General features: G+C 65.1%; 1 protein-coding gene across 1 annotated transcript; it reads right to left on the bottom strand.

The window, feature by feature from the left end:
* Positions 1–323: 323 nt before the first annotated feature.
* Positions 324–24323, bottom strand: LOC140644973 (dual specificity tyrosine-phosphorylation-regulated kinase 1B-like). The gene is made up of 12 exons (XM_072848162.1): positions 23992–24323; positions 22097–22236; positions 20899–21018; positions 19430–19618; positions 16462–16609; positions 15282–15568; positions 13101–13247; positions 9856–9996; positions 7234–7537; positions 6246–6352; positions 845–1006; positions 324–344 (listed from the first exon to the last, which is right to left on the bottom strand). The coding sequence occupies exons 1-12, from the start codon at positions 24146–24148 to the stop codon at positions 324–326; spliced, it is 1923 nt and encodes a 640-aa protein (XP_072704263.1). The 5' UTR covers positions 24149–24323.
* Between the last annotated feature and the right edge of the window lie 71 nt (positions 24324–24394).

Genomic DNA, 24394 nt, shown 5'->3' with positions numbered 1-24394 from the left:
TTGGGTGGCATCCCCCCCCAAAATGGATGGGAACCCCTAAAATGGGTGGGTGCCCCCTCCAAAACGGGTGGGTGCCCCCAAAGAGGTGGGTGCCCCCCAAGAGGCTGCAGCCCCCTAATAGGGTGGGTGCCCCCAAAACAGGTGGGTGCCCCCCGCCATGGATGGGTGCCCCCCCCCCATTTTGGGCCATTCCCCCCTCTTCCCCCAACTCCTCCCCCTCCCCCAATAATAATTAATAATAATTAATAATAACAATAATAATAATAAAGCGCCGCGGGGGTGGGGGTGGGGGCGACAGGATTTGGGGGGGGGGCACCCGCACGTCAAGAGCTGGCGGCGGTGCTCTGGGGGACGCAGACCCCCAAAATGGCCGAGTCCTCGCGCTCGGGGCGTCCCCGTAAATGGGGACCCCCGTAGGGGGGGTGGGGACCTTCCAGGGGGTGGCTTTGTCCCCCTGTCCCCCCCCCTCTTCCTGTCCCCCCCCCTCCTCCTCCTCCTCCTCCTCCTCCTCCTCCGGTGACCCCCCCTCGAGTCCGGAAAGCCGAGGGGACAAAGGGGTGACAGTCCGGGTGGTGACGAGGGGGGGGGAGCGGCGGTGGCGGTGGCGGTGGCGGTGGAGGAGGAGGAGGAGGAGGAGGAGGAGGAGGAGGTGGAGGAAGGGGGGGGTCCCCCAAATCCATCCGTTCGCTTGAGGGGCCCCCCCCGGGAAGTGGGGGGGGGGCCGCCGGCGTCGCCGTCACCGTCATGGGGTGATGGTGCTGGTGGTGCTGGTGGTGCTGGTGGTGGTGCTGGTGGTGGTGGTGGTGGTGGTGGTGGGACGGGGGGCGTGGGAAGGCGGGGGCACCCCGCCTCCTCCTCCTCCTCCTCCTCCTCCTCCTCCTCCTCCTCCTCCGGGCAGGATTTGGGGGGGTTTGGGGGGTCCCAAGGGGGCGAAGGCGTCGGTGACGGTGGGGGGGGCGGCCGGGTCCCCCCCAGGCCAAGGTCGGGGCGGCTGCGCTGGGGGGGCCTGGGGGGAGAGAGAGAGAGAGAGGGGTTAGAGCTACGGGGTCTCCAAGGTGCCAACGGCATGGCCATGGTGTCCCCAAGGTCCCCACGTCACGGTCACGGTGTCCCCAAGGTCCCCACGTCATGGCCATGGTGTCCCCAGGGTACCCAGGTCATGGTCATGGTGTCCCCAAGATCCCCACGTCATGGCCATGGTGTCCCCAAAGTCTCCATGTTATGGTCATGGTGTCCCCAAAGTACCCACATCATGGCCATGGTGTCCCCAGGGTACCCAGGTCATGGTCATGGTGACACCAAGATCCCCACGTCATGGCCATGGTGTCCCCAACGTACCCAGGTCATGGTCATGGTGACGCCAAGATCCCCAGGTCATGGCCATGGTGTCCCCAAGGTCTCCATGTTATGGTCATGGTGTCCCCAAGATCCCCACGTCATGGCCATGGTGTCCCCAAGGTACCCAGGTCATGGTCATGGTGTCCCCAAGATGCCCAGGTCATGGTCATGGTGACGCCAAGATCCCCAGGTCATGGCCATGGTGTCCCCAAGGTCTCCATGTTATGGTCATGGTGTCCCCAAGATCCCCACATCATGGCCATGGTGTCCCCAGGGTACCCAGGTCATGGTCATGGTGTCCCCAAGATCCCCACGTCATGGCCATGGTGTCCCCAAGGTACCCAGGTCATGGTCATGGTGTCCCCAAGATCCCCAGGTCATGGTCATGGTGACACCAAGATTCCCAGGTCATGGCCATGGTGTCCCCAAGGTCTCCATGTTATGGCCCTGGTGTCCCCAGGGTCCCCACATCATTGTCATGGTGTCACCAAGATCCCCACGCCACGGTCATGGTGTACCCAAGGTCCCCAACTTCTGCCCACAGCGTCCCCAAAATGCTCTGGGGGGTGGCACGTGGCTACAGGGTCTCAAAGGTCCCCACATCATGGTCATGGTGTCCCCAAGGTCTCCACATTATGGTCATGGTGACCCCAAGATCCCCACGTCATGGCCATGGTGTCCCCAAGGTCCCCATGTTATGGCCACGGTGTCCCCAAAGTACCCCTGTTATGGCCATGGGGTCCCCCAGATCCCTACATCATGGCCACAGTGTCCCCAAGGTCCCCAAGTTTTGCCCACGGGGTCCCCAAAATGCTCTGGGGGGGTGGTACGTGGCTACGGGGTCCCCAATATCCCCACGTCACGGTCATGGTGTCCCCAAGGCACCCAAGTTATGGCCATGGTGTCCCCAAGATCCCCACATCATGATCAAGGTGTCCCCGAGGTCCCCAGGTCATAGTCATGGCGTCCCCAAGGTCCCCAGGTCACAGTCATGGTGTCCCCAACGTACCCATATTATGGCCATGGTGACCCCAAGATCCCCACATCATGGTCATGGTGTCCCTGAGATCCCCAGGTCATGGCCATGGTGTCCCCAAGATCCCCACATCATGATCAAGGTGTCCCCGAGGTCCCCAAGTTTTGCCCACGGGGTCCCCAAAATGCTCTGGGGGAGTGGCACATGGCTATGGGGTCTCCAAGGTCCCCACGTCATGGCCAAGGTGTCCCCAAGGTACCCATGTTATGGCCATGGTGTCCCCAAGGTACACGTTATGGTCATGGTGACGCCAAGATCCCCACGTCATGGCCATGGTGTCCCCAAAGTCTCCACATCATGGCCACAGTGTCCCCAAGGTACCACTGTTGTGGCCATGCTGTCCCCAGGGTCGGTCTCCACATCATGGTCATGGTGTCCCCAAGGTCCCCATGTTATGGCCATGGTGACCCCAAGGTCCCCACATCATGGTCATGGGGTCTGCAAAATGCTCTGGGGGGGTGGTACGTAGCTACGGGGTCTCCAAGGTCCCCAGGTCCTGGCCGTGGTGTCCCCAAGGTCTCCATGTTATGGACATGGTGTCCCCAAGATCCCCACGTCATGGCCATGGGGTCCCTAAGGTCCCCATGTCATGGTCATGGTGTCCCCAATGTCCCCAACTTCTGCCCACAGGGTCCCCAAAATGCTCTGGCGGGGTGGTACGTGTCTACGGGGTCTCCAAGGTCCCCAGGTCATGGCCATGGTGTCCCCAAGGTCCCCATGTTATGGTCATGGTGTCCCCAAGGTCCCCACGTCATGGTCATGGGGTCCCCAAAATGCTCTGGGGGCGGTGGTACGTAGCTACAGGGTCTCCAAGGTCCCCAGGTCATGGCCATTGTGTCCCTAAGGTCTCCATGTTATGGTCATGGTGTCCCCAAGGTCCCCACGTCATGGTCATGGTGACGCCAAGATCCCCATGTCATGACCATGGTGTCCCCAAGGTCCCCACATCATGGCCACGGTGTCCCCAAGTTACCAACGTCATGGCCATCGTGTCCCCAAGGTCTCCATGTTATGGCCATGGTGTCCCCAAGGTCCCCACATCATGGCCACGGTGTCCCCAAGTTACCATTGTTGTGGCCATGGTGTCCCCAAGGTTGGTCTCCACATCATGGCCATGGTGTCCCCAAGGTCTCCATGTTATTGTCCATGGTGTCCCCTAGGTCCCCACATCATGGCCACGGTGTCCCCAAGTTACCATTGTTGTGGCCATCGTGTCCCCAAGGTCTCCATGTTATGGCCATGGTGTCCCCAAGGTCCCCACATCATGGCCACGGTGTCCCCAAGTTACCATTGTTGTGGCCATGGTGTCCCCAAGGTTGGTCTCCACATCATGGTCATGGTGTCCCCAAGGTCCCTACGTCATGGCCATGGTGTCCCCAAAGCACCCATGTTATGGCCACGGTGTCCCCAATATACCCATGTCATGGCCATCGGGTCCCCAAGGTACCCATGTTATGGCCATGGTGTCCCCAAGGTCCCCAGGTCATGGCCATTGTGTCCCTAAGGTCTCCATGTTATGGTCATGGTGTCCCCAAGGTCCCCACGTCATGGTCATGGTGACGCCAAGATCCCCATGTCATGACCATGGTGTCCCCAAGGTCCCCACATCATGGCCACGGTGTCCCCAAGTTACCAACGTCATGGCCATGGTGTCCCCAAGGTCTCCATGTTATGGCCATGGTGTCCCCAAGGTCCCCACATCATGGCCACGGTGTCCCCAAGTTACCATTGTTGTGGCCATGGTGTCCCCAAGGTTGGTCTCCACATCATGGTCATGGTGTCCCCAAGGTCCCCACGTCATGGCCATGGTGTCCCTAAGGTCCCGATGTCATGGTCATGGGGTCCCCAAAATGATCTTGGGGGGGGTGGCACGTAGCTTTGGGGTCTCCAAGGTCCCCATGTTGTGGCCATGGTGTCCCCAAGGTACCCAAGTTATGGCCATGGTGTCCCCAATATCCCCACGTCACGGTCATGGTGTCCCCAAGGTCCCCAGGTCATGGCCATGGTGTCCCCAAGGTCCCCACCTGGTGGCCGTGGGATTCCCAGGGTCTCCTGGGTGGGTGGCATGTAGCTACGGGGTCCCCAAGGTCTCCCCTTTATGGCCATGGTGTCCCCAGGGTCCCCACCTTATGGCCACGGTGTCCTCAACGTCCCCACCTTGTGGTCATGGGGTCCCCAAAATGCTCTGGGTGGGTGGCACGTGGCTACAAGGTCCCCAAGGTCCCCACCCTGTGGCCATGGGCTTCCCAGGTTGCCCCAAGTAGGTGGCACGTGGCTACGGGGTCACCAAGATCCCCACCTTATGGCTGTGGGATCCCCAAGGTCCCCACCTTGTCACCACGGAGCTCCCAGGGTGCCCTGGGTAGGTGGCAAGTGCTCATGAGGTCTCCAAGGTCCCCACCTTGTGACCATGGGGTCCCTGGGGTCCCCTCAGGTCCCCCTTTAGTGGCCAGGGGAGCCCAGGGTGTCCCCAAGGTCCATGTCTCCAACCCGCTGTGACCAGGATGTCCCCAAGGTCCATGTCTCCAACCCACCGTGACCAGGATGTCCCCAAGGTCCATGTCTCCAACCCACTGTGACCAGGATGTCCCCAAGGTCCATGTCTCCCACCCACTGTGACCAGGATGTCCCCAAGGTCCCAATCCCATGGCCAGTGCAACCTCAGGGTCTCTGGTGTCCCCAAGGTCCATGTCTCCCACCCAGTGTCACTAGAGGGATCCTGAGGGTCCCCAAGGTCCATGTCTCCCACCCACCTGCCATGGCCAAGGAGGTCCCCAAGGTCCCCACCTCATGCCCAGGGCAACCTCAGCGTCCTTGGTGTCCCCAAGCTCCAAGTCACCTTCCTGGTGTCACTAGAGGGATCCCAAGGGTCCCCAAGGTCCATGGCTCCCACCCACCATGACCAGGATGTCCCCAAGGTCCCAATCCCATGGCCAGTGCAACCTCAGGGTCTCTGGTGTCCCCAAGGTCCATGTCTCCCACCCACTGTGACCAGGATGTCCCCAAGGTCCATGTCTCCAACTCGCCATGACCAGGATGTCCCCAAGGTCCCAATCCCATGGCCAGTGCAACCTCAGGGTCTCTGGTGTCCCCAAGGTCCATGTCTCCCACCCAGTGTCACTAGAGGGATCCTGAGGGTCCCCAAGGTCCATGTCTCCCACCCACCATGACCAGGATGTCCCCAAGGTCCATGTCTCCCACCTGCTGAGACCAGGATGTCCCCAAGCTCCAAGTCACCTTCCTGGTGTCACTACCGGGATCCCAAGGGTCCCTGAGGTCCATGTCTCCCACCCACCGTGACCAGGATGTCCCCAAGGTCCCAATCCCATGGCCAGTGCAACCTCAGGATCTCTGGTGTCCCCAAGGTCCATGTCTCCCACGCACCGTGACCAGGATGTCCCCAAGGTCCATGTCTCCCACGCACCGTGACCAGGATGTCCCCAAGGTCCATGTCTCCAACCTGGTGTCACTAGAGGGATCCCAAGTGTCCCTGAGGTCCATGTCTCCCACCCACCGTGACCAGGATGTCCCCAAGGTCCATGTCTCCCACCCACCGTGACCAGGATGTCCCCAAGGTCCCAATCCCATGGCCAGTGCAGCCTCAGGATCTCTGGTGTCCCCAAGGTCCATGTCTCCAACCCACTGTGACCAGGATGTCCCCAAGGTCCATGTCTCCCACCCACCATGACCAGGATGTCCCCAAGCTCCAAGTCATCTTCCTGGTGTCACTACCGGGATCCCAAGGGTCCCTGAGGTCCATGTCTCCCACCCACCGTGACCAGGATGTCCCCAAGGTCCATGTCTCCCACCCGCCTTGGCCGGGTTGTCCCCAGGGATGGGTGGGGGCACCCATGGGTGCCACCGGTGGTACCTGGGGGCTCTGCATCTCGTAGTCGGCGTGGGGGGCGGCCGCGCTGCCGTAGTAGCGGTTGCTGTAGCGGTAGCTGCGGTTGTCGTTGGAGGAGCCGCTGGAGCCACCTGCCGGGGACAACGGGGACATCAGCGGCGGTGGCATGGGACGGGGATGTCCCCAAGGGGATGGGGTGGCCTGGGGAGATGTCACCCAGGAGGACAGGGAGGTGGTAGGGTTGGGGTGGGGAAGGGATGGGACTGAGGGCCACGGAGGGGTTCCAAGGCGTGGTGGTGGCCCGAGGAGCTGTCACCCATGGAGCCTGGTGGGACGGATGGGACAGGACCGGGTGTCGTGGTGGCCTGGAGAGCCACCATCCAGCAGGACATGGAGCCTGGTGGGACAGGGACATGGATGGGACAGGACCAGGTGTCATGGTGGCCTGGAGAGCCACCATCCAGCAGGACAGGGATGGATCTGGGACAGGACCAAACCCCGTGGTGATGTTGTGGGCCACCACGATGAGATGGGGAGATGAAACCACATAGAACATGGAGCCTGGAGGGACAAGACCACGACCCCAACAGGCCACCACCCATCAGAACATGGAGCCTGGAGGGACAAGACCACGAGCCCAACAGGCCACCACCCATCAGAACATGGAGCCTGGAGGGACAAGACCACGAGCTCAACAGGCCACCACCCATCAGAACATGGAGCCTGGTGGGACAGGGATGGATCTGGGACAGGACCAAACCCTGTGGTGATGTTGTGGGCCACCACGATGAGATGGGGAGATGAAACCACAGAGAACATGGAGCCTGGAGGGACAAGACCACGAGCCCAACAGGCCACCACCCATCAGAACATGGAGCCTGGTGGGACAGGGATGGATCTGGGACAGGACCAAACCTCACGGTGATGTTTTGGGCCACCACGATGACCCAGAACTCCAAAGCCCATCAAGACCCACCACCCAGAAGCCCATGGGTGGGGTTGGTGTCCCTACCCGAACTGGAGATGGAGCTGGTGGTGCTGGTGCTGTGGCTGTGCTCCATGGCGGGGCTGGTGGAGGTGCTGTTGCTGGTGTTGGTACCTTCATCGTTGGTCTTCTTGAAGAAGTTGTGTTGGAGAGCGTAGAAAGGGGTGATGCGACTCCGGGGTTCGTAGTCCAACATCCGTAACACCAAGTCCTTGAACTTCAGGTAGTCGGAGGGCGCGTGGCCCTGCTCCCCCGCCCGACGGCCCCCCGGGCCACCGCTCTCCACCCCCAGCACCTCGTGGAGTCGTCGCGTCCCCGGCACCTTGTATTCCTACGAGGGGACAGAGGTGGGATGGGGTGGGGGGGACACGGAGGTGGGAAAGGGAGGGGAGGGGTTCTTGGAGGGGAGATCTGATGGGTTGGGGGTTCCTGGGAGGAGATCTGATGGGTTGGGGGTCCCTGGGGGATCTGATGGTTTGGGGGTTCTTGGGGAAGATCTGATGGGTTTGGGGGTTCCTGGGAGGATCTGATGGTTTGGGGGTTCCTGGGAGGAGATCTGATGGTTTGGGGCCTCCTGGGGAGAAGATCTGATGGTTTGGTGGTCCTTGGGAGGAGATCTGATGGTTTGGGGGTCCTTGGGGGATCTGATGGGTTGGGGTTCCTGGGAGGAGATCTGATGGGTTTGGGGTCCTTGGGAGGAGATCTGATGGGTTGGGGGTTCCTGGGAGGAGATCTGATGGTTTGGGGGTCCTTGGGGGATCTGATGGGTTTGGGGTCTCCCAGGGAGAAGATCTGATGGTTTGGTGGTCCTTGGGAGAAGATCTGATGGTTTGGGGTGTCCTGGGAGGAAGATCTGATGGTTTGGAGGCCTCCTGGGGAGAAGATCTGATGGGTTTGGGGGTTCCTGGGAGGAGATCTGATGGTTTGGGGGTCCTTGGAGGAGATCTGATGGGTTGGGGGTTCCTGGGAGGAGATCTGATGGTTTGGGGGTCCTTGGGGGGATCTGATGGGTTTGGGGTCTCCCAGGGAGAAGATCTGATGGTTTGGGGGTCCTTGGGGGAAGATCTGATGGTTTGGGGGTCCTTGGGGGAAGATCTGATGGGCTTGGGTGTCCTTGGCGGAAGATCTGATGGGTTTGGAGGTCTCCCAGGGAGAAGATCTGATGGGTTTGGGGGTCCTTGGGAGGAGATCTGATGGTTTGGGGGCCTCCTGGGGAGAAGATCTGATGGGTTGGGGGTTCCTGGGGAGGAGATCTGATGGGTTGGGGGTCCTTGGAGGAGATCTGATGGTTTGGGGGTTCTTGGGGAAGATCTGATGGGTTTGGGGGTTCCTGGGAGGGAGATCTGATGGTTTGGGGGTCTCCTGGGGAGGAGATCTGATGGTTTGGGGGTCCTTGGAGGGATCTGATGGTTTGGGGGTCCTTGGGAGGAGATCTGATGGGTTGGGGGTTCCTGGGAGGAGATCTGATGGTTTGGGGCTCCCTGGGGGGATCTGATGCTTTGGGGGGGTCCCTGGAGGGATCCGATGGTTTGGGGGATCCCCTTGGGGATCTGAGGGGTTTGGGGGGGTCCCTGGAGGGATCCGATGCTTTGGGGGATCCCCCGGGGGATCTGAGGGGTCTGGGGGTCCCCAAGGCAAAGGCAGGTGGCCAGGGGGGGCTGGGGGAGATCCAGGGGGTTTTGGGGGTCCCTGGGGGAGGGGAAGGGGGTTTGGGGGGGCCCTTGGAGGTTCTGAGGAGATACTGGGCCATACTGGGCCATACTGGGAGGCACTGGGATGCACTGCAGAGCCACTGGGACACCCGGGGAGGCACCTAGGAGCAACTGAGGGGTTCCTGGGAGGTTCTGAAGATCTACTGGGCCATACTGGGATGCTCTGAAGGCCTACTGGGCCATACTGGGCCATACTGGGAGACCCTGAAAGGCTACTGGGCCATACTGGGAGGCACTGGGCTATGACTCAGAGCCACTGGGACACCCGGGGAGGCACATAGGAGCAACTGAGCGGTTCCTGGAAGGTTCCGAAGGTCTACTGGGCCATACTGGGATGCTCTGAAGGGCTACTGGGCCATACTGGGCCATACTGGGCGACCCTGAAAGGCTACTGGGCCATACTGGGAGGCACTGGGCTATGACTCAGAGCCACTGGGACACCCGGGGAGGCACCTAGGAGCAACTGAGCGGTTCCTGGGAGGTTCTGAAGGTCTACTGGGCCATACTGGGATGCTCTGAAGGCCTACTGGGCCATACTGGGAGACCCTGAAAGGCTACTGGTCCATACTGGGAGGTTGGGAGGCACTGAGCTATGACTCAGAGCCACTGGGACATCCTGGGAGCCACCTAGGAGCAACTGAGGGGTTCCTAGAAGGTTCTGAAGGTCTACTGGGCCATACTGGGATGCTCTGAAGGCCTACTGGGCCATACTGGGATGCTCTGAAGGCCTACTGGGCCATACTGGGAGACCCCGAAAGGCTACTGGGCCATACTGGGAGGCACTGGGCTATGACTCAGAGCCACTGGGACACCCAGGGAGGCACCTAGGAGCAACTGAGGGGTTCCTGGAAGGTTCTGAAGCTCTACCGGGCCATACTAGGAGGCCCAGACGGCCTTACTGGTCCATACTGGTCCATACTGGGAGCCCCCCGCTCACCTTCTTGCTCTCCTTGTTCCTCTTGAGGGCCCACCCCCCTTCCGGCAGCTTCTCGAAGTACTTGCGGGCTTTGGGGGCCTGCTCCAGCATGTGGGGGGGGGGCAGCCCCAGCACCTCCACGATCCGGTTCATCTGGTCGGCCTGGGGACAGGGAGGGGACCCGGGGGACGTCACCGCTGTCCCCAAGGCCACCCTTGTCCCCAAGGTCACCCCTATCCCACCACTGATGTCCACGGTGTCCCCAAGGCCACCCCACTGCCCGGTGAACTGGAGAAGAGAAAAGGGGGATGTGGCAGCTTTGATGTCACCATGGGGTTCCTCAAAGGTGGCTTGGGGACACAGATGTCCCCAGGGCCACCTTGGCCTTGTCAAGATGTCCCCAAGATCCCCAAGGCCACCTCAGTCCTCTCCAGGACATCCTTGATGTCCCCAAGGCCACCTTGGTCCTGCCCAGGACACTCTTGATGTCCCCAAGGCCACCTTGATCCTGCCCAAGACACCCTTGAGGTCCCCAAGGCCATCTCAGCCCTGACAAGGACACTCTTGATGTCCCCAAGGCCACCTTGGTCCTGCCCAGGACATCCTTGAGGTCCCCAAGGCCACCTTGGTCCTGCCCAGGACACTCTTGATGTCCCCAAGGCCACCTTGACTCTGCCCAAGACACCCTAGATGTCCCCAAGGCCACCTTGATCCTGAAAAGGACATCCTTGATGTCCCCAAGGCCACCTGGGCCCTGCCCAGGACACCCCTGATGTCCCCAAGGCCACCTCGGCCCTGCCCAGGACACTCTTGATGTCCCCAAGGCCACCTTGGTCCTGCCCAGGACATCCTTGAGGTCCCCAAGGCCACCTTCGCCCTAACAAGGACATCCTTGATGTCCCCAAGGCCACCTTGGCTCTGCCCAAGACACCCTAGATGTCCCCAAGGCCACCTTGATCCTGAAAAGGACATCCTTGATGTCCCCAAGGCCACCTCGGCCCTGCCCAGGACACTCTTGATGTCCCCAAGGCCACCTTGATCCTGACGACATCCTTGATGTCCCCAAGGCCACCTTGGTCCTGCCCAGGACATCCTTGAGGTCCCCAAGGCCACCTCAGCCCTGCCCAGGACTCCCCTGATGTCCCCAAGGCCACCTTGGCCCTTGGTTTTGGGACACGGAGGGGACGGGGATGTCCCCAAGGCCACCTTGACTCTGTCAGGAGGTCACTGGGGTGCTCCAGGCCACCTTGGCCCTGCCAAGGATGTCCCCAGGGACCGTCCCCAAGGCCACCACCAACCTGCCAGGGACATCATCGATGTCACTGAGGCCACTTGGGTCCTACCAGAGATGTCCCCAGGGTCCCCAAGGCCACCCTGACCCCATTGGGGACATCTCCGGGGTCCCCAAGACCACCCTGACCCCGTTGGGGATGTCCCCAATGTCCCCAAGGCCACCCTGACCCTGTTGGGGACATTCCCGGGGTCCCCAAGGCCACCCTGACCCTGTTGGGGATGTCCCCAGGGTCCCCAAGGCCACCCTGACCCTGTTGGGGATGTCCCCAATGTCCCCAAGGCCACCCTGACCCCGTTGGGGACATTCCCGGGGTCCCCAAGGCCACCCTGACCCCATTGGGGATGTCCCCAGTGCCACCTTGACCCCATTGCGGATGTCCCCAATGTCCCCAAGGCCACCCTGACCCCGTTGGGGACATTCCCGGGGTCCCCAAGGCCACCCTGACCCCGTTGGGGATGTCCCCAGGGTCCCCAAGGCCACTTTGACCCTGTTGGGGATGTCCCCAATGTCCCCGAGGCCACCCTGACCCCGTTGGGGACATCCTCAGGGTCCCCAAGGCCACCTTGACCCCATTGCGGATGTCCCCAATGTCCCCAAGGCCACCCTGACCCCGTTGGGGACATTCCCGGGGTCCCCAAGGCCACCCGGACCCCGTTGGGGACATTCCCGGGGTCCCCAAGGCCACCCTGACCCCGTTGGGGATGTCCCCAGGGTCCCCAAGGCCACCCTGACCCCGTTGGGGATGTCCCCAGTGCCACCTTGACCCCATTGCAGATGTCCCCAAGGCCACTTTGACCCTGTTGGGGATGTCCCCAATGTCCCCGAGGCCACCCTGACCCCGTCGGGGACATCCTCAGGGTCCCCAAGGCCACCTTGACCCCATTGCGGATGTCCCCAATGTCCCCAAGGCCACCCTGACCCCGTTGGGGACATTCCCGGGGTCCCCAAGGCCACCCGGACCCCGTTGGGGACATTCCCGGGGTCCCCAAGGCCACCCTGACCCCGTTGGGGATGTCCCCAGTGCCACCTTGACCCCATTGCAGATGTCCCCAATGTCCCCAAGGCCACTTTGACCCCATTGCAGATGTCCCCAATGTCCCCGAGGCCACCCTGACCCCGTTGGGGACATCTCCGGGTCCCCAAGGCCACCCAGGGATGTCCCTGGGCGCTCCCTGGCAAAGCCCCGCCCACTTGAAGCCCCACCCCCACCCGTGAGCCCACCCCTGCTCTTCGCCCTGCCCCTGCCCAGACCCCGCCCCTTCCCTGTGAGGCCCCGCCCCCATATAAGCCCCACCCACCTCAGAGAAGCTTCCAGCAGGCAACCCTGCCATGCCTGGCCCCGCCTCCCTGCCCCAAGCCCCGCCCCTCAGGCCAGAGCCCCGCCCTTATGCAGAAGGTCCCGCCCATTCCCTCAAGCCCCGCCCACCTCGTTAGCACCACTGAAGGGGTTCCCCAGTATTTAACACCCCAGGCCTGGCCCCGCCCCGCCCAAGCCCCGCCCATCACCCCCGCCCCTATCCCAGAAAACCCCGCCCCTTCTCCCAAGCCCCGCCCACCTCATTAGCACCACTGAAGGGGGTTCCCAGCCTATAACTCCCCTGACCTGACCCCGCCTCCCCTGCCCCAAGCCCTCCCCTCCCCTCAGGCCCCACCCCTCGCCCGGGAGGCCCCTCCCCTCATCCCCCAAGCCCCGCCCACCTCATTGGCACCACTGAGGAGGGGCTCCCTGTCCTGCGTCTCCCCGGCCTGACCCCCCGCTTGCTCCAAGCCCCGCCCCTCACCCCACGGCCCCGCCCCCTCACCGGGGAGTCCCCGCCCCCAAGCCCCGCCCCCTCGTTTTGACCTCTGAAGAGGGGCTCCCTGTTCTGCATCTCCCCTCGGCCTGACCCCGCCCCCGCCAACCGCCGCCCCTCACCCCCAGGCCCCGCCCCCTCCCCGGGCGGTCCCGCCCCCCTCCCCAAGCCCCGCCCACCTCCTTGGCGCCGCTGAAGAGGGGGCCGCCGGTGTGCATCTCCACCAGGATGCAGCCCAGGGACCACATGTCGATGGCCAGGTCGTAGGGCAGCCCCAGCAGCACCTCGGGCGAGCGGTAGAAGCGGCTCTGGATGTACTGGTAGATCTGCGGGGGGCGGGGCCTCAGCCGGGGGGCGGGGGCCCGGCGGGGGGCCGGGCCTCGGCCGGGGGGGCGGGGCCTAGCGCAAAAGGGGGTGGGAGAGCCCCTTTGGGAAATGGGAGCGTGTAGGTCTTTAAAAGGGGCGGGGTGATTGCTCAGGGGTGGGGCTACGCCTAAGGGGAGTGGCTCTATCCAAGGGGGCGGGGCTACACCTAAGGGGGCGGGGTCAGCCCCTAGGGGCAGGAGAACACTGGGGTGGGGTGAGTGGGGAGAGTGGAGGGGCGGGGCTACAGGCAGGGGGCAGGGTCAGCTCCCTGAGGGCAGGGCTTGGGCATCTAGGGGTGGGGCTTAGAACACCCCAGCCTCCAATGGGAGGGGGAAGGGGAGGGTCTTCACAGCCTGGGAGGCGGAGCCAAGGTAAGAGGTGTGTCCTCATGCCACTGGGGTGGGGCTTAGGACTTTAAGGGTGGGGCTTAGCCCCTCAGTGGGAGGGGCTTACCACTTGTCAGGCCTAACAGTGGATGGGACAGGACTCAGCCTCAGGGGGGCGGGGCTTAACAGCCTGGGAGGTGGAGCCAAATGCAGGGGGAGTGTCTTTGTGGTCTGGGGGTGTGGCTTATGCCTTGAGGGGCGGGGCTTAGTGGTCCATAGCCCCAAACCCACCTAGGGGAGGACTTGGCACCCTGGGGGCGGGGCTTAACAGCCCAGGAGGTGGAGCCAAGGCAGGGGGTGTGTCCATATAGCCTGTGGGTGGGGCTTATTCCTTCAAGGGGCGGGGCTTCCCAGCCTCATAGGCGGAGCCAAATGCAGGGGGTGTGTCCTCATGGCCGGGGGCGGGGCTTATGCCTTCAGGGGGCGGGGCTTAGTGCTCCACAGCCCCAAACCCACCTAGGGGAGGACCCTCTACCCTGGGGGCGGGGCTTAACAGCCCAGGAGGTGGAGCCAAGGCAGGGGGTGTGTCCATATAGCCTGTGGGTGGGGCTTATACCTTTAAGGGGCGGGGCTTCCCAGCCTCATAGGCGGAGCCAAATGCAGGGGGTGTGTCCTCGTGTGTCCTCATGGCTGGGAGGCGTGGCTTATGCTTTCAGGGGGCGGGGCTTAGTGCTCCACAGCCCCAAACCCACCTAGGGGAGGACCCTCTACCCTGGGGGCGGGGCTTAACAGCCTCATAGGCGGAGCCAAATGCAGGGTGTGTGTCCTCATGGCCTGGGGGCGTGGCTTAGTGCTTCAGGGGCGGGGCTTAGTGCTCCACAGCCCCAACCTCGCTCAGGGCGGGCCTCTGCATCGCAGGGGCGGGGCTTCCCAGGCCGGGAGGTGGAGCCAAATGCAGGGGGTGTGTCCATATAGCCTGTGGGTGGGGCTTATGCCTTCAGGGGCGGGGCTTAGTAGTCCATAGCCCCAAACCCACCTAGGGGAGGACCCTCTACCCTGGGGGCGGGGCTTAACAGCCCAGGAGGTGGAGCCAAGGCAGGGGGTGTGTCCATATAGCCTGTGGGTGGGGCTTATGCCTTCAAGGGGCGGGGCTTCCCAGCCTCATAGGCGGAGCCAAATGCAGGGGTGTGTCCTCATGGCCGGGGGCGTGGCTTATGCCTTCAGGGGCGGGGCTTAGTGCTCCACAGCCCCAAACCCTCCTAGGGGAGGACCCTCTACCCTGGGGGCGGGGCTTAACAGCCCAGGAGGTGGAGCCAAGGCAGGGGGTGTGTCCATATAGCCTGTGGGTGGGGCTTATTCCTTCAAGGGGCGGGGCTTCCCAGCCTCATAGGCGGTGCCAAATGCAGGGGGTGTGTCCATATAGCCTGTGGGTGGGGCTTATTCCTTCAAGGGGCGGGGCTTCCCAGCCTCATAGGCGGAGCCAAATGCAGGGGGTGTGTCCTCATGGCCTGGGGGCGTGGCTTAGTGCTTCAGGGGGCGGGGCTTAGTGCTCCACAGCCCCAACCTCGCTCAGGGCGGGCCTCCGCATCGCAGGGGCGGGGCTTCCCGGGCCGGTAGGCGGAGCCAAAGGCGGCGGGCGTGTCCGTGGGTGGTTCCGCCAGGACTCACCCTCTGGCCGAGCTGGCAGGAGCTGCCGAAGTCGACGATTTTGACGGCGGATCGCTTGGGGTTGCAGAGGAGGATGTTCTCGGGCTTGAGGTCGCAGTGGATGATGCTGAGCTCGGGGGTGGCGAGGAAGAGGAGGGCGGCGCAGAGCTGCTGGGCGAATTTCCGGGTGAGGTTGAGGGAGACGCCTCGGAAATTGGTGTTGCGGAGGAGATCGTAGAGGTTGTAGGAGAGGAGCTCGAAAGCCAGGCAGAGGTGGTTGCGGAACATAAAGTGGCGCTTGAGGTGCACTGTGAAAAGTGGGGCGGGGAGGAGAAAATAGGGGGCGGTTGGGGGGCGGAGAGTGGTTATGGGGTGGGGAGAGAGCGTGGTTTGCATGGCGGGGGGGGGCGGGGGGAGATGGGGATGTTCTCCTTGCCCCAAAGCTACGGGCCGTGGCGGGAGGTGTTCTCCCAGGGGGAGAGCTGGGCCTTCTCCCTGCCCCATAAGTGCCCCCCCAGCAAGATCTGCCCCATAGCTGCCCCCAAATCCCTGCCCCGTGGGGAGAGCTGGCCTCTCCCTGCCCCATAACTGCCGCTGCTAGCAAGATCTGCCCCATAACTGCTCCCAAATCCCTGCCCCGTGGGGAGAGCTGGCCTCTCCCTGTCCCACAAGTGCCCCCCACAGCCAGATCTGCCCCATAGCTGCCCCCAAATCACTGCCCCAGCTTGAAATCTGCCCTCTCCCTGCCCCACAGCTGCTCCCCCAACAAGATCTGCCCCATAAGTGCCCCCAAATCCCTGCCCTATGGTGAGAACTGCTCTCTCCCTGCCCCACAACTGGCCCCGCAACCAGATCTGCCCCATAACTGCCCCCAAATCACTGCCCCAGCTTGAAATCTGCCCTCTCCCTGCCCCACAGCTGCTCCCCAACAAGATCTGCCCCATAGCTGCCTCCAAATCCCTACCCCATGGTGAGATCTGCCCCTCCCTGCCCCACAACCGCCCCCGCCCCGATCTACCCCATTTTCCTGCCCCACACCCTCTAAACCTCCCCTACAGCCACCCCCTCACCCTCCTGCACCCCACAAACCAACACCAAACCACCCTAAGGAACTCCGGCGTCCCCCGGGATGTGGGGTGAGCCCCCAAGTGTCCTGCGTGTCCCCCCCGGCCCCGTGACCCCTTTCTCCTGCCCCACTGACCGATGTAGTACTTCATCTCCGTGTCATGCTGGTTCAGCAGCTCCAGCAGCCGCAGCTCAATCTGGGCCTGGTTCAGGAAAGCCTTTTTGTTCTTGATGATCTTGATGGCCACCCACTCCTGGGCTTGGTGGTCGTAAGCCTTGACTACCTGGAGAGGGGGAGGCCATGGGGGCGTTGGGGGCGCGGGCAGGGCTGGGGGGATGGGGGACGGGGACGGGCAGGGATGGGGAGGAGGGGGGGGAAGGGTTTGGGGAGGGGGAAGGGGCTGGGGGGAAGGGGTGGGGGGCAAAAGTGGGGGGTGGGGGGAAGAAATGGGGGTGGGAGCAAAAATGGGGGTGGGGGGCAAAAGTAGGGGTGGGGGAAGAAATGGGGGTTGGGGGGCAAAAGTGGGGATTGGGGGCAGAAATGGGGATTGGGGGGAAAAAATGGGGCATGGGGGAGAAATGGGGCTTGGGGGGCAAAAATGGGGCGTGGGGGGCAAAAATGGGGGTTGGGGGGCAAAAATGGGGCGTGGGGGGAAGAAATGGGGGTTGGGGGGCAAAAATGGGGGTGGGGGGAAGAAATGGGCGTTGGGGGGCAAAAATGGGGTTGGGGGCAAAAATAGGGGTGGGGGGGAAAAATGGGGCATGGGGGAAGAAATGGGGGTTGGGGGCAAAAATGGGGGTGGGGGGAAGAAATGGGGGTGGGGGGAGAAATGGGGGTGGGGGCAAAAATAGGGGTGGGGGGGAAGAAATGGGGTTGGGGGGGCAAAAATGGGGTTTGGGGGGCAAAAACGGGGTTTGGGGGGTGAAAATCGGACTTGGGGGCACAAAACAGGGCTGGGGGGTGAGAAATGGGGTGTTGGGGGGCAAAAATGGGGCTTGGGGGTGAGAAATGGGGTTTGGGGGGTGAAAAATGGGGAGGGTGAAAAATGGGGTGGGGGGTGAAAAAGGGGGTTTGGGGGGCAAAAGGGGTTTGGGGGGCAAAAGAAGGAGTGGGGGGTGGAAATGGGTTTGGGGGGCAAAGGCGGGGCCTGGGGGAGCTGGGGTGGGGGGGGACCCCGAGATGGGGGGGACAGGGGGACCCTGAGATGGGGGGCACAGGGGACCCCGAGATGGGGGGGGCACACAGGGGGACCCCGAGATGGGGGGCACAGGGGACCCCGAGATGGGGGGCTCAGGGGGACCCCGGGGTGGCAAGGGGGGACCCCGAGATGTGGGGGGCACAGGGGACCCCGAGATGGGGGGGGGGCACAGGGGGACCCTGCTTGTTTGGGGATCCCCAGGGTGTGGGGGGGACAGGAAGGGGCAAAGGGGGGGGGGACACAGAGCCCAGGGACGGGGCCACGGGGGGACCCGGGAGGGACATGGGGGACCCCAAAGATGGGGGGACCCCAAGATCCTGGGGGACCCCGGGGATATGGGGGGACCCCAGGGATGGACCTGGAGGGCGACGGGGGCCGGGGATGCAGCGGGGGGTGACAAGGGGACCCTGGGGACCCCGTGGGGACACCAGGGGTACGGGGGGACCTGGGGACACGGGTGGGTGCCGGGGGGTCCCCAAGGTGCCGGGGGGACCCCAAAGTGCTGCTGTGGGGACCCCAGGGACCCCAGAGGGACCCCAGGGATGTGGGGGGACCCCAGGGATGGACCTGGAGGGCGACGGGGGCCGGGGATGCAGCGGGGGTGACGAGGGGACCCTGGGGCCATCGTGGGGACACCAGGGGTACGGGGGGACACCAGGGGTACGGGGGGACCTGGGGACACGGGTGGGTGCTGGGGGGACCCCAAGGGCCCTGTGGGGACCCCAGGGTGCCAGGGGGACCCCAAGGTGCTGCTGTGGGGACCCCAGGGATGTGGGGGGGACCCCAGGGCCGGCCCTGGAGGGCGACGGGGGCTGGGGATGCAGCAGGGGGTGACGAGGGGACCCTGGGGACCCCGTGGGGACACCAGGGGTACGGGGGGACCTGGGGACACGGGTGGGTGCCGGGGGACCCCGAGGTGCTGCTGTGGGGACCCCAGGGACCCCAAAGGGACCCCAGGGATGTGGGGGGACCCCAGGGCCGGCCCTGGCTGGAGACGGGGGCCGGGGACGCAGCGGGGGCTGACAAAGGGACCCTGGGGCCATCGTGGGGACACCAGCGGTATGGGGGGGACCTGGGGACACGGGTGGGTGCCGGGGGGACCCCAAGGTGCCAGGGGGACCCCCAGGTGCTGCTGTGGGGACCCCAGGGATGTGGGGGGTCCCCAGGGATGGACCTGGAAGCAGAGGGAGGCCGGGGACGCAGTGGGGGGTGACGAGGGGACCCTGGGGACATCGTGGGGACACCAGGGGTATGGGGGGGACCTGGGGACATGGGTGGGTGCCAGGGGGACCCCAAGGGCCCTGCAGGGACCCCAAGGTGCCAGGGGGACCCCAAGGTGCTGCTTTGGGGACCCCAGGGATGTGGGGGGACCCCAGGGCCGGCCCCGGCTGGAGATGGGGGCCGGGGGCGCAGCGGGGGGTGACGAGGGGACCCTGGGGACCCCGTGGGGACACCAGGGGTACGGGGGGACCCGGGGACACGGGTGGGTGCCGGGGGGACCCCAAGGGCCCTGTGCGGACCCCAAGGTGCTGCTTTGGGGACCCCAGGGATGTGGGGGGACCCCAGGGCCGGCCCCGGCTGGAGATGGGGGCCGGGGACGCAGCGGGGGGTGACGAGGGGACCCCGGGGACCCCGTGGGGACACCAGGGGTACGGGGGGGACACCAGGGGTACGGGGGGGACCTGGGGACACGGGTGGGTGCCGGGGGGTCCCCAAGGGCCCTGCGGGGACCCCAAGGGCCCTGTGCGGACCCCAAGGTGCTGCTGTGGGGACCCCAAGGACCCCAGGGATGTGGGGGGACCCCAGGGCCGGCCCCGGCTGGAGACGGGGGCCGGGGACGCAGCGGGGGGTGACGAGGGGACCCCGGGGACCCCGTGGCGGGGACCCCCCCGCGCCCCCCCGCACCTGGCCGAAGGAGCCCTTGCCGATGAGGGAGTCGATCTCGTAGCGGTCGAGCCAGCGCTCGCCGCTGCGCACGATGTAGTCGTGGTTGTCGTCGTCGTAGCCCTCGTTGCAGAGGCGCCGCTCCTTCTTGGTGCCGCCCGCCTCGGGGGGGCCCTGCTGCGCCCGGCGCTTCTTCTTGGCGTAGTACACCTGGGGGGGGACACGGGTGGGAGGGGCGCGGGGGGGGCGGGGGGGCGGGGGGCCGGGGGGGGATGGGGGGGATGGGGGGGATGTGGGGGGGGGGGGGGGATGTGGGGGAGGTGGGGGGCGGGGGGACGTGGGGGGATCTGGGGGAGGTGGGGGACGGGAGGGGCGTGGGGGGACGGGGGGGATCTGGGGAGAGGTGGGGGGATGGGGGGATGTGGGGGCGGGGGGGGATCTGGGGGGATGTGGGGGATGTGGGGGGCGTGGGGGACGTGGGGGATCTGGGGGAGGTGGGGGATGTGGGGGGCGTGGGGGACGTGGGGGGATCTGGGGGAGGTGGGGGGGTGGGGGGACGGGGGGGATCTGGGGAGGTGGGGGGATCTGGGGGGGATGTGGGGGGGGGGCGGGGGAGGGATCTGGGGGATGTGGGGGGCAGGGGGCCGTGGGGGTGCGGGGGATGTGGGGGCGGGGGGCCGGGGGGATCTGGGGGAGGGGGGGGGATGTGGGGGGGGATCTGGGGGAGGTGGGGGATGGGGGGGCGGGGGGGCCGGGGAGGGACCTGGGGGATGTGAGGGGATGTGGGGGATGTGGGGGCGTGGGGGACGTGGGGGGATCTGGGGGAGGTGGGGGGCGGAGGGGGCGTGGGGGGATGTGGGGGCCGGGGGGTGCGGGGGGATCTGGGGAGGTGGGGGCGGAGAGGCGTGGGGGACGTGGGGGATGTGGGGGGCGGGGGGGCGGGGGGATCTGGGGGAGGTGGGGGCGGGAGAGGCGTGGGGGACGTGGGGGGGATGTGGGGGGGCAGGGGGGACAGGGGGGGGATCTGGGGGAGGTGGGGGGCAGGGGGCTCGGGGGGGATGTGGGGGGGACGGGGGGCGCAGGGGGATGGGGGTGAGGGAGGGATCTGGGGGATGTGGGGGGATGGGGAGGGCATGGGGGATGGGGGGGCCGGGGGGCTGCAGGAGGGTGGGGGCAGATTGGGGGAGGTGGGGGATGGGTGGGGCACGGGGGCGTGGGACCCCGTGGGGGAGTGGGGGGGAGGCGGGGGCAGGGGACAGCGGAGGCGGGGACACGGCCCCACCCAGACCCTGCCCCCCGGGCTCCGCCCAACCCTGCCCCCAGCACCCATGGGTGCCATGGACCCCGGGGGATTCCCCCCCCAGCACCCATGGGTGCCAGGCGCCGCTCTGGAGAGGGGATTCCCCCCCCCTCCCCAGCAGCCCCAGGGCTGACCCAGGGTGCGTTTCCCTGCCCCCCAGCACCCATGGGTGCTAGCACCCATCGCTGACCTCATTGATGTGCTTGTAGGTCTTGATGAGGTCGACCGAGAGCTTGCGCAGGGGCGCGCTCCCCGCGTCGCGGAAGCTGCGGGGGCCGCGGCGCTGCAGCAGGCTCAGCTCCGGCAGGATCTGGGGCGGGGGGGTCCCATGGGTGCCCGTGTCCCCCCCTCGGGGTCCCAAGGGTGCCCATGTCCCCCCCGGGGTCCCAAGGGTGCCCATTCCCCCCCGCCATGGGTCCTAGTGCCCCCCTCCCCATTTCATGAGTCCCAAGGGTGCCTGTGGCTCCCCCCCAGGGTCCCAGGGGTGCCCATGTCCTCCCCCGGGGGGGTCCCAAGGGTGCCCATTCCCCCCACCCTGGGTCCTAGTGCCCCCTCCCCATTTCAGGGGTCCCAAGGGTGCCCATGTCCCCCCCCGGGGTCCCAAGGGTGCCCGTTCCCACCCCGCCATGGGTCCTAGTGCCCCCCCTCCCCATTTCAGGGGTCCCAAGGGTGCCCCTGTGCCCCCCGGGGTCCCAAGGGTGCCCATTCCCCCCCTGCCATGGGTCCTAGTGCCCCCTCCCCATTTCAGGAGTCCCAAGGGTGCCTGTGTCCCCCCCACGATCCTAGGGGTGCCCATGTCCCCCCCGGGGGTCCCAGGGGTGCCCATTGCCCCTCTCCCCATTTCAGGAGTCCCAAGGGTGCCCCTGTGCCCCCCGGGGGTCCCAAGGGTGCCCATGCCCCCCACCCCGAGTCCCAGGGGTTCCCATGTGCCCCTCCCAGGGGTCCCAAGGGTGCCCATTCCCCCGCCATGGGTCCTAGTGCCCCCCCTCCCCATTTCAGGGGTCCCAAGGGTGCCCCTGTGCCCCCCCTGCGGGTCCCAAGGGTGCCCATGTTCCCCCCCCGGGGTCCCAAGGGTGCCCATTCCCCCCCCCACGGGTCCTAGTGCCCCCTCCCCATTTCAGGGGTCCCAAGGGTGCCCATGTCCCCCCCCACGATCCCAGGGGTGCCCATGTTCCCCCCTCGGGGGGTCCCAAGGGTGCCCGTTCCCACCCCGCCATGGGTCCTAGTGCCCCCTCCCCATTTCAGGGGTCCCAGGGGTGCCCATGTCCCCCCGGGGGGTCCCAAGGGTGCCCATTCCCCCCGCCATGGGTCCTAGTGCCCCCCCCTCCCCATTTCAGGACTCCCATGGGTGCCCGTGGCTTCCCCCCCCCCCCCAGTTCGGGGGTTACCTGGGGGGGCTCGGCCATGGGCTGGAGGCTGGCGAAGGGGGCATGGCCGGGCTGGCCCGACATGGTGGGCTCAGAGCGGAGCCAAGCGCCCGGCCAGGCCGGCCCCGGGCATCCTGCGCTGCGGCCGCGGCTGCCGCCACCTGTGGGGACGGGGGGCTCAGGCGGGGCTGGGGGGGGGGGGGGGCCTGAATCTGCCCTGCCCCCTCCCAAACCTGCCCCGGCCACCCGAGGGAGGAGGGAGCTGTGGTTGGGGTTGGCCATCAGTAGGGGCCAGAGTGAACGCACACAACAAATGGCCGTTTAGATCGGCTGGAGAGAGCAAGATCAAGGGCCGAGCGTCAGTAGGGGCCAGAGTGAACGCACACAAGAACTGCCCCAATTTCACCCCGTGGGGTGGAAAAAACCCATCCCCGGCCATCAGTAGGGCCCAGAGTGAACGCAACAAGTGTGTCGTCGTCCCGTGTCCCCCCCCCGAGCCATTTCTGAGCCCTCAGTAGGGCCCAGAGTGAACGGGGGTGGGGGGGCGTGTCCCCAGCCTGACCCCGCCCCCCCCCCCCCCCGGCCATCAGTAGGGCCCAGAGTGAACACGGGGCGGGGGGGGGGGGGCCTCTACCCGCCGGCGTTGCCGCCCGGCTGATCCTGCATGGCAACAGGCTTCCCATTGGCTGCCTGCCCTCCTCAGCAGCCAATAGCGAGGTGGTGGCCCTGGCGCTGGGTGGGGCCATGGCTGCGAGTGGGGGCGGGGCTTAAATATCCGCCCCCCCCCCCCCCGGGTCCTAAACACCCCCGGGGGCAGGAGGGGGCTCCGAGGAGCCGGGTGAAACCAGTATGGCCCAGTATGGGGACTGGGGGAACTGGGATGGGACTGGGATGCCGTGGGGGCAGAAACCGGAATGGGACTGGGAGGAACTGGGATGGGACTGGGATGAACTGGGAGGGGGCTGGAGGGAACTGGGAATGGACTGGGAGGAAGTGGGATGGGGCTGGGACTGGACTGGGAGGAACTGGGATGGGACTGGGATGAACTGGGAGGGGGCTGGAGGGAACTGGGAATGGACTGGGAGGAAGTGGGATGGGGCTGGGACTGGACTGGGAGGAACTGGGATGGGACTGGGGGGAACTGGGACGGGGCTGAGATGGGGCGGGGGGGAAACTGGGATGGGACTGGGAGGAACTGGGACAGGACTGGGCCAGGACTGGAATGTTCCAACCAGTACTGGGGGGCCCAAACCAGTATGGGGGAAACCTACCTGTACTGGGAGAACTGGGAGACCCACACTGGTACTGGGCAGGTTACACTGGTACTGGGAGGGTTATACTGGTCCTGGGGGATCCATACTGGTACTGCAGGGATCCCTACTGGTACTGGGGGACCCAAACCAGTATGGGAGAAAGCTACCTGTACTGGGAGAACTGGGAGACCCACACTGGTACTGGGCGGGTCATAGCGCTACTGGGAGGGTCATACTGGTACTGGGAGATCCATACTGGTACTGGGAGGGTTATACTGGTCCAGAGAAGATCCATAGTGGTCCCAGGATATCCGTACTGGTACTGGGACACCCATACTGGTCCCGGGGGATCCATACTGGTACTGGGGGGGTCATACTGGTACTGGGATATCCATACTGGTATTCAGACATCCATACTGGTACTGGGATATCCATACTGGTATTCAGACATCCATACTGGTGCCAGGGGATCCATACTGGTACTGGGCGGATCCATACTGGTCTCAGGGGGGTCATACTGGTCCCACAATATCCATACTGGTACTGAGAGGATCCATACTGGTCCAGAGCTATCCGTACTGGTACTGGGGGTGGGGGTCATACTGGTCCCAGGGGATCCATACTGGTACTGGGAGGGTCATACTGGTCCCGAGGTATCCATACTGGGATTGGGGGATCCATACTGGTCCTGGAATAGCCATACTGGTACTGGAAGGGTTAGACTGGTCCCAGGAGAGTCATACTGGTCCTGGGGGATCCATACTGGTACAGGGAGGGTCATACTGGTACTGGGAGGGTTATACTGGTCCAGGGAAGTCATACTGGTCCCGGGGGATCCATACTGGTACTGAGGGAAGCCATACTGGTCTCAGGATATCCGTACTGGTACTGGGACACCCATACTGGGCCTGGGGGATCCATACTGGTACTGGGGGGGTCATACTGGTACTGGGGGGGTCATACTGGTACCAGCGGAGCCATACTGGTGCTAGGATATCTATACTGGTATTCAGACATCTATACTGGTTCCGCGGGGTCCATACTGGTACTGGGAGAGTTATAGCGG

The sequence above is a fragment of the Ciconia boyciana genome, chromosome 30 (genome assembly GCF_034638445.1).
Source record: "Ciconia boyciana chromosome 30, ASM3463844v1, whole genome shotgun sequence".
NCBI lineage: Eukaryota > Metazoa > Chordata > Aves > Ciconiiformes > Ciconiidae > Ciconia > Ciconia boyciana.
The sequence above is the reverse complement of the archived record's forward strand: the minus strand, read 5'-3'. Positions and strand labels throughout refer to the sequence as shown.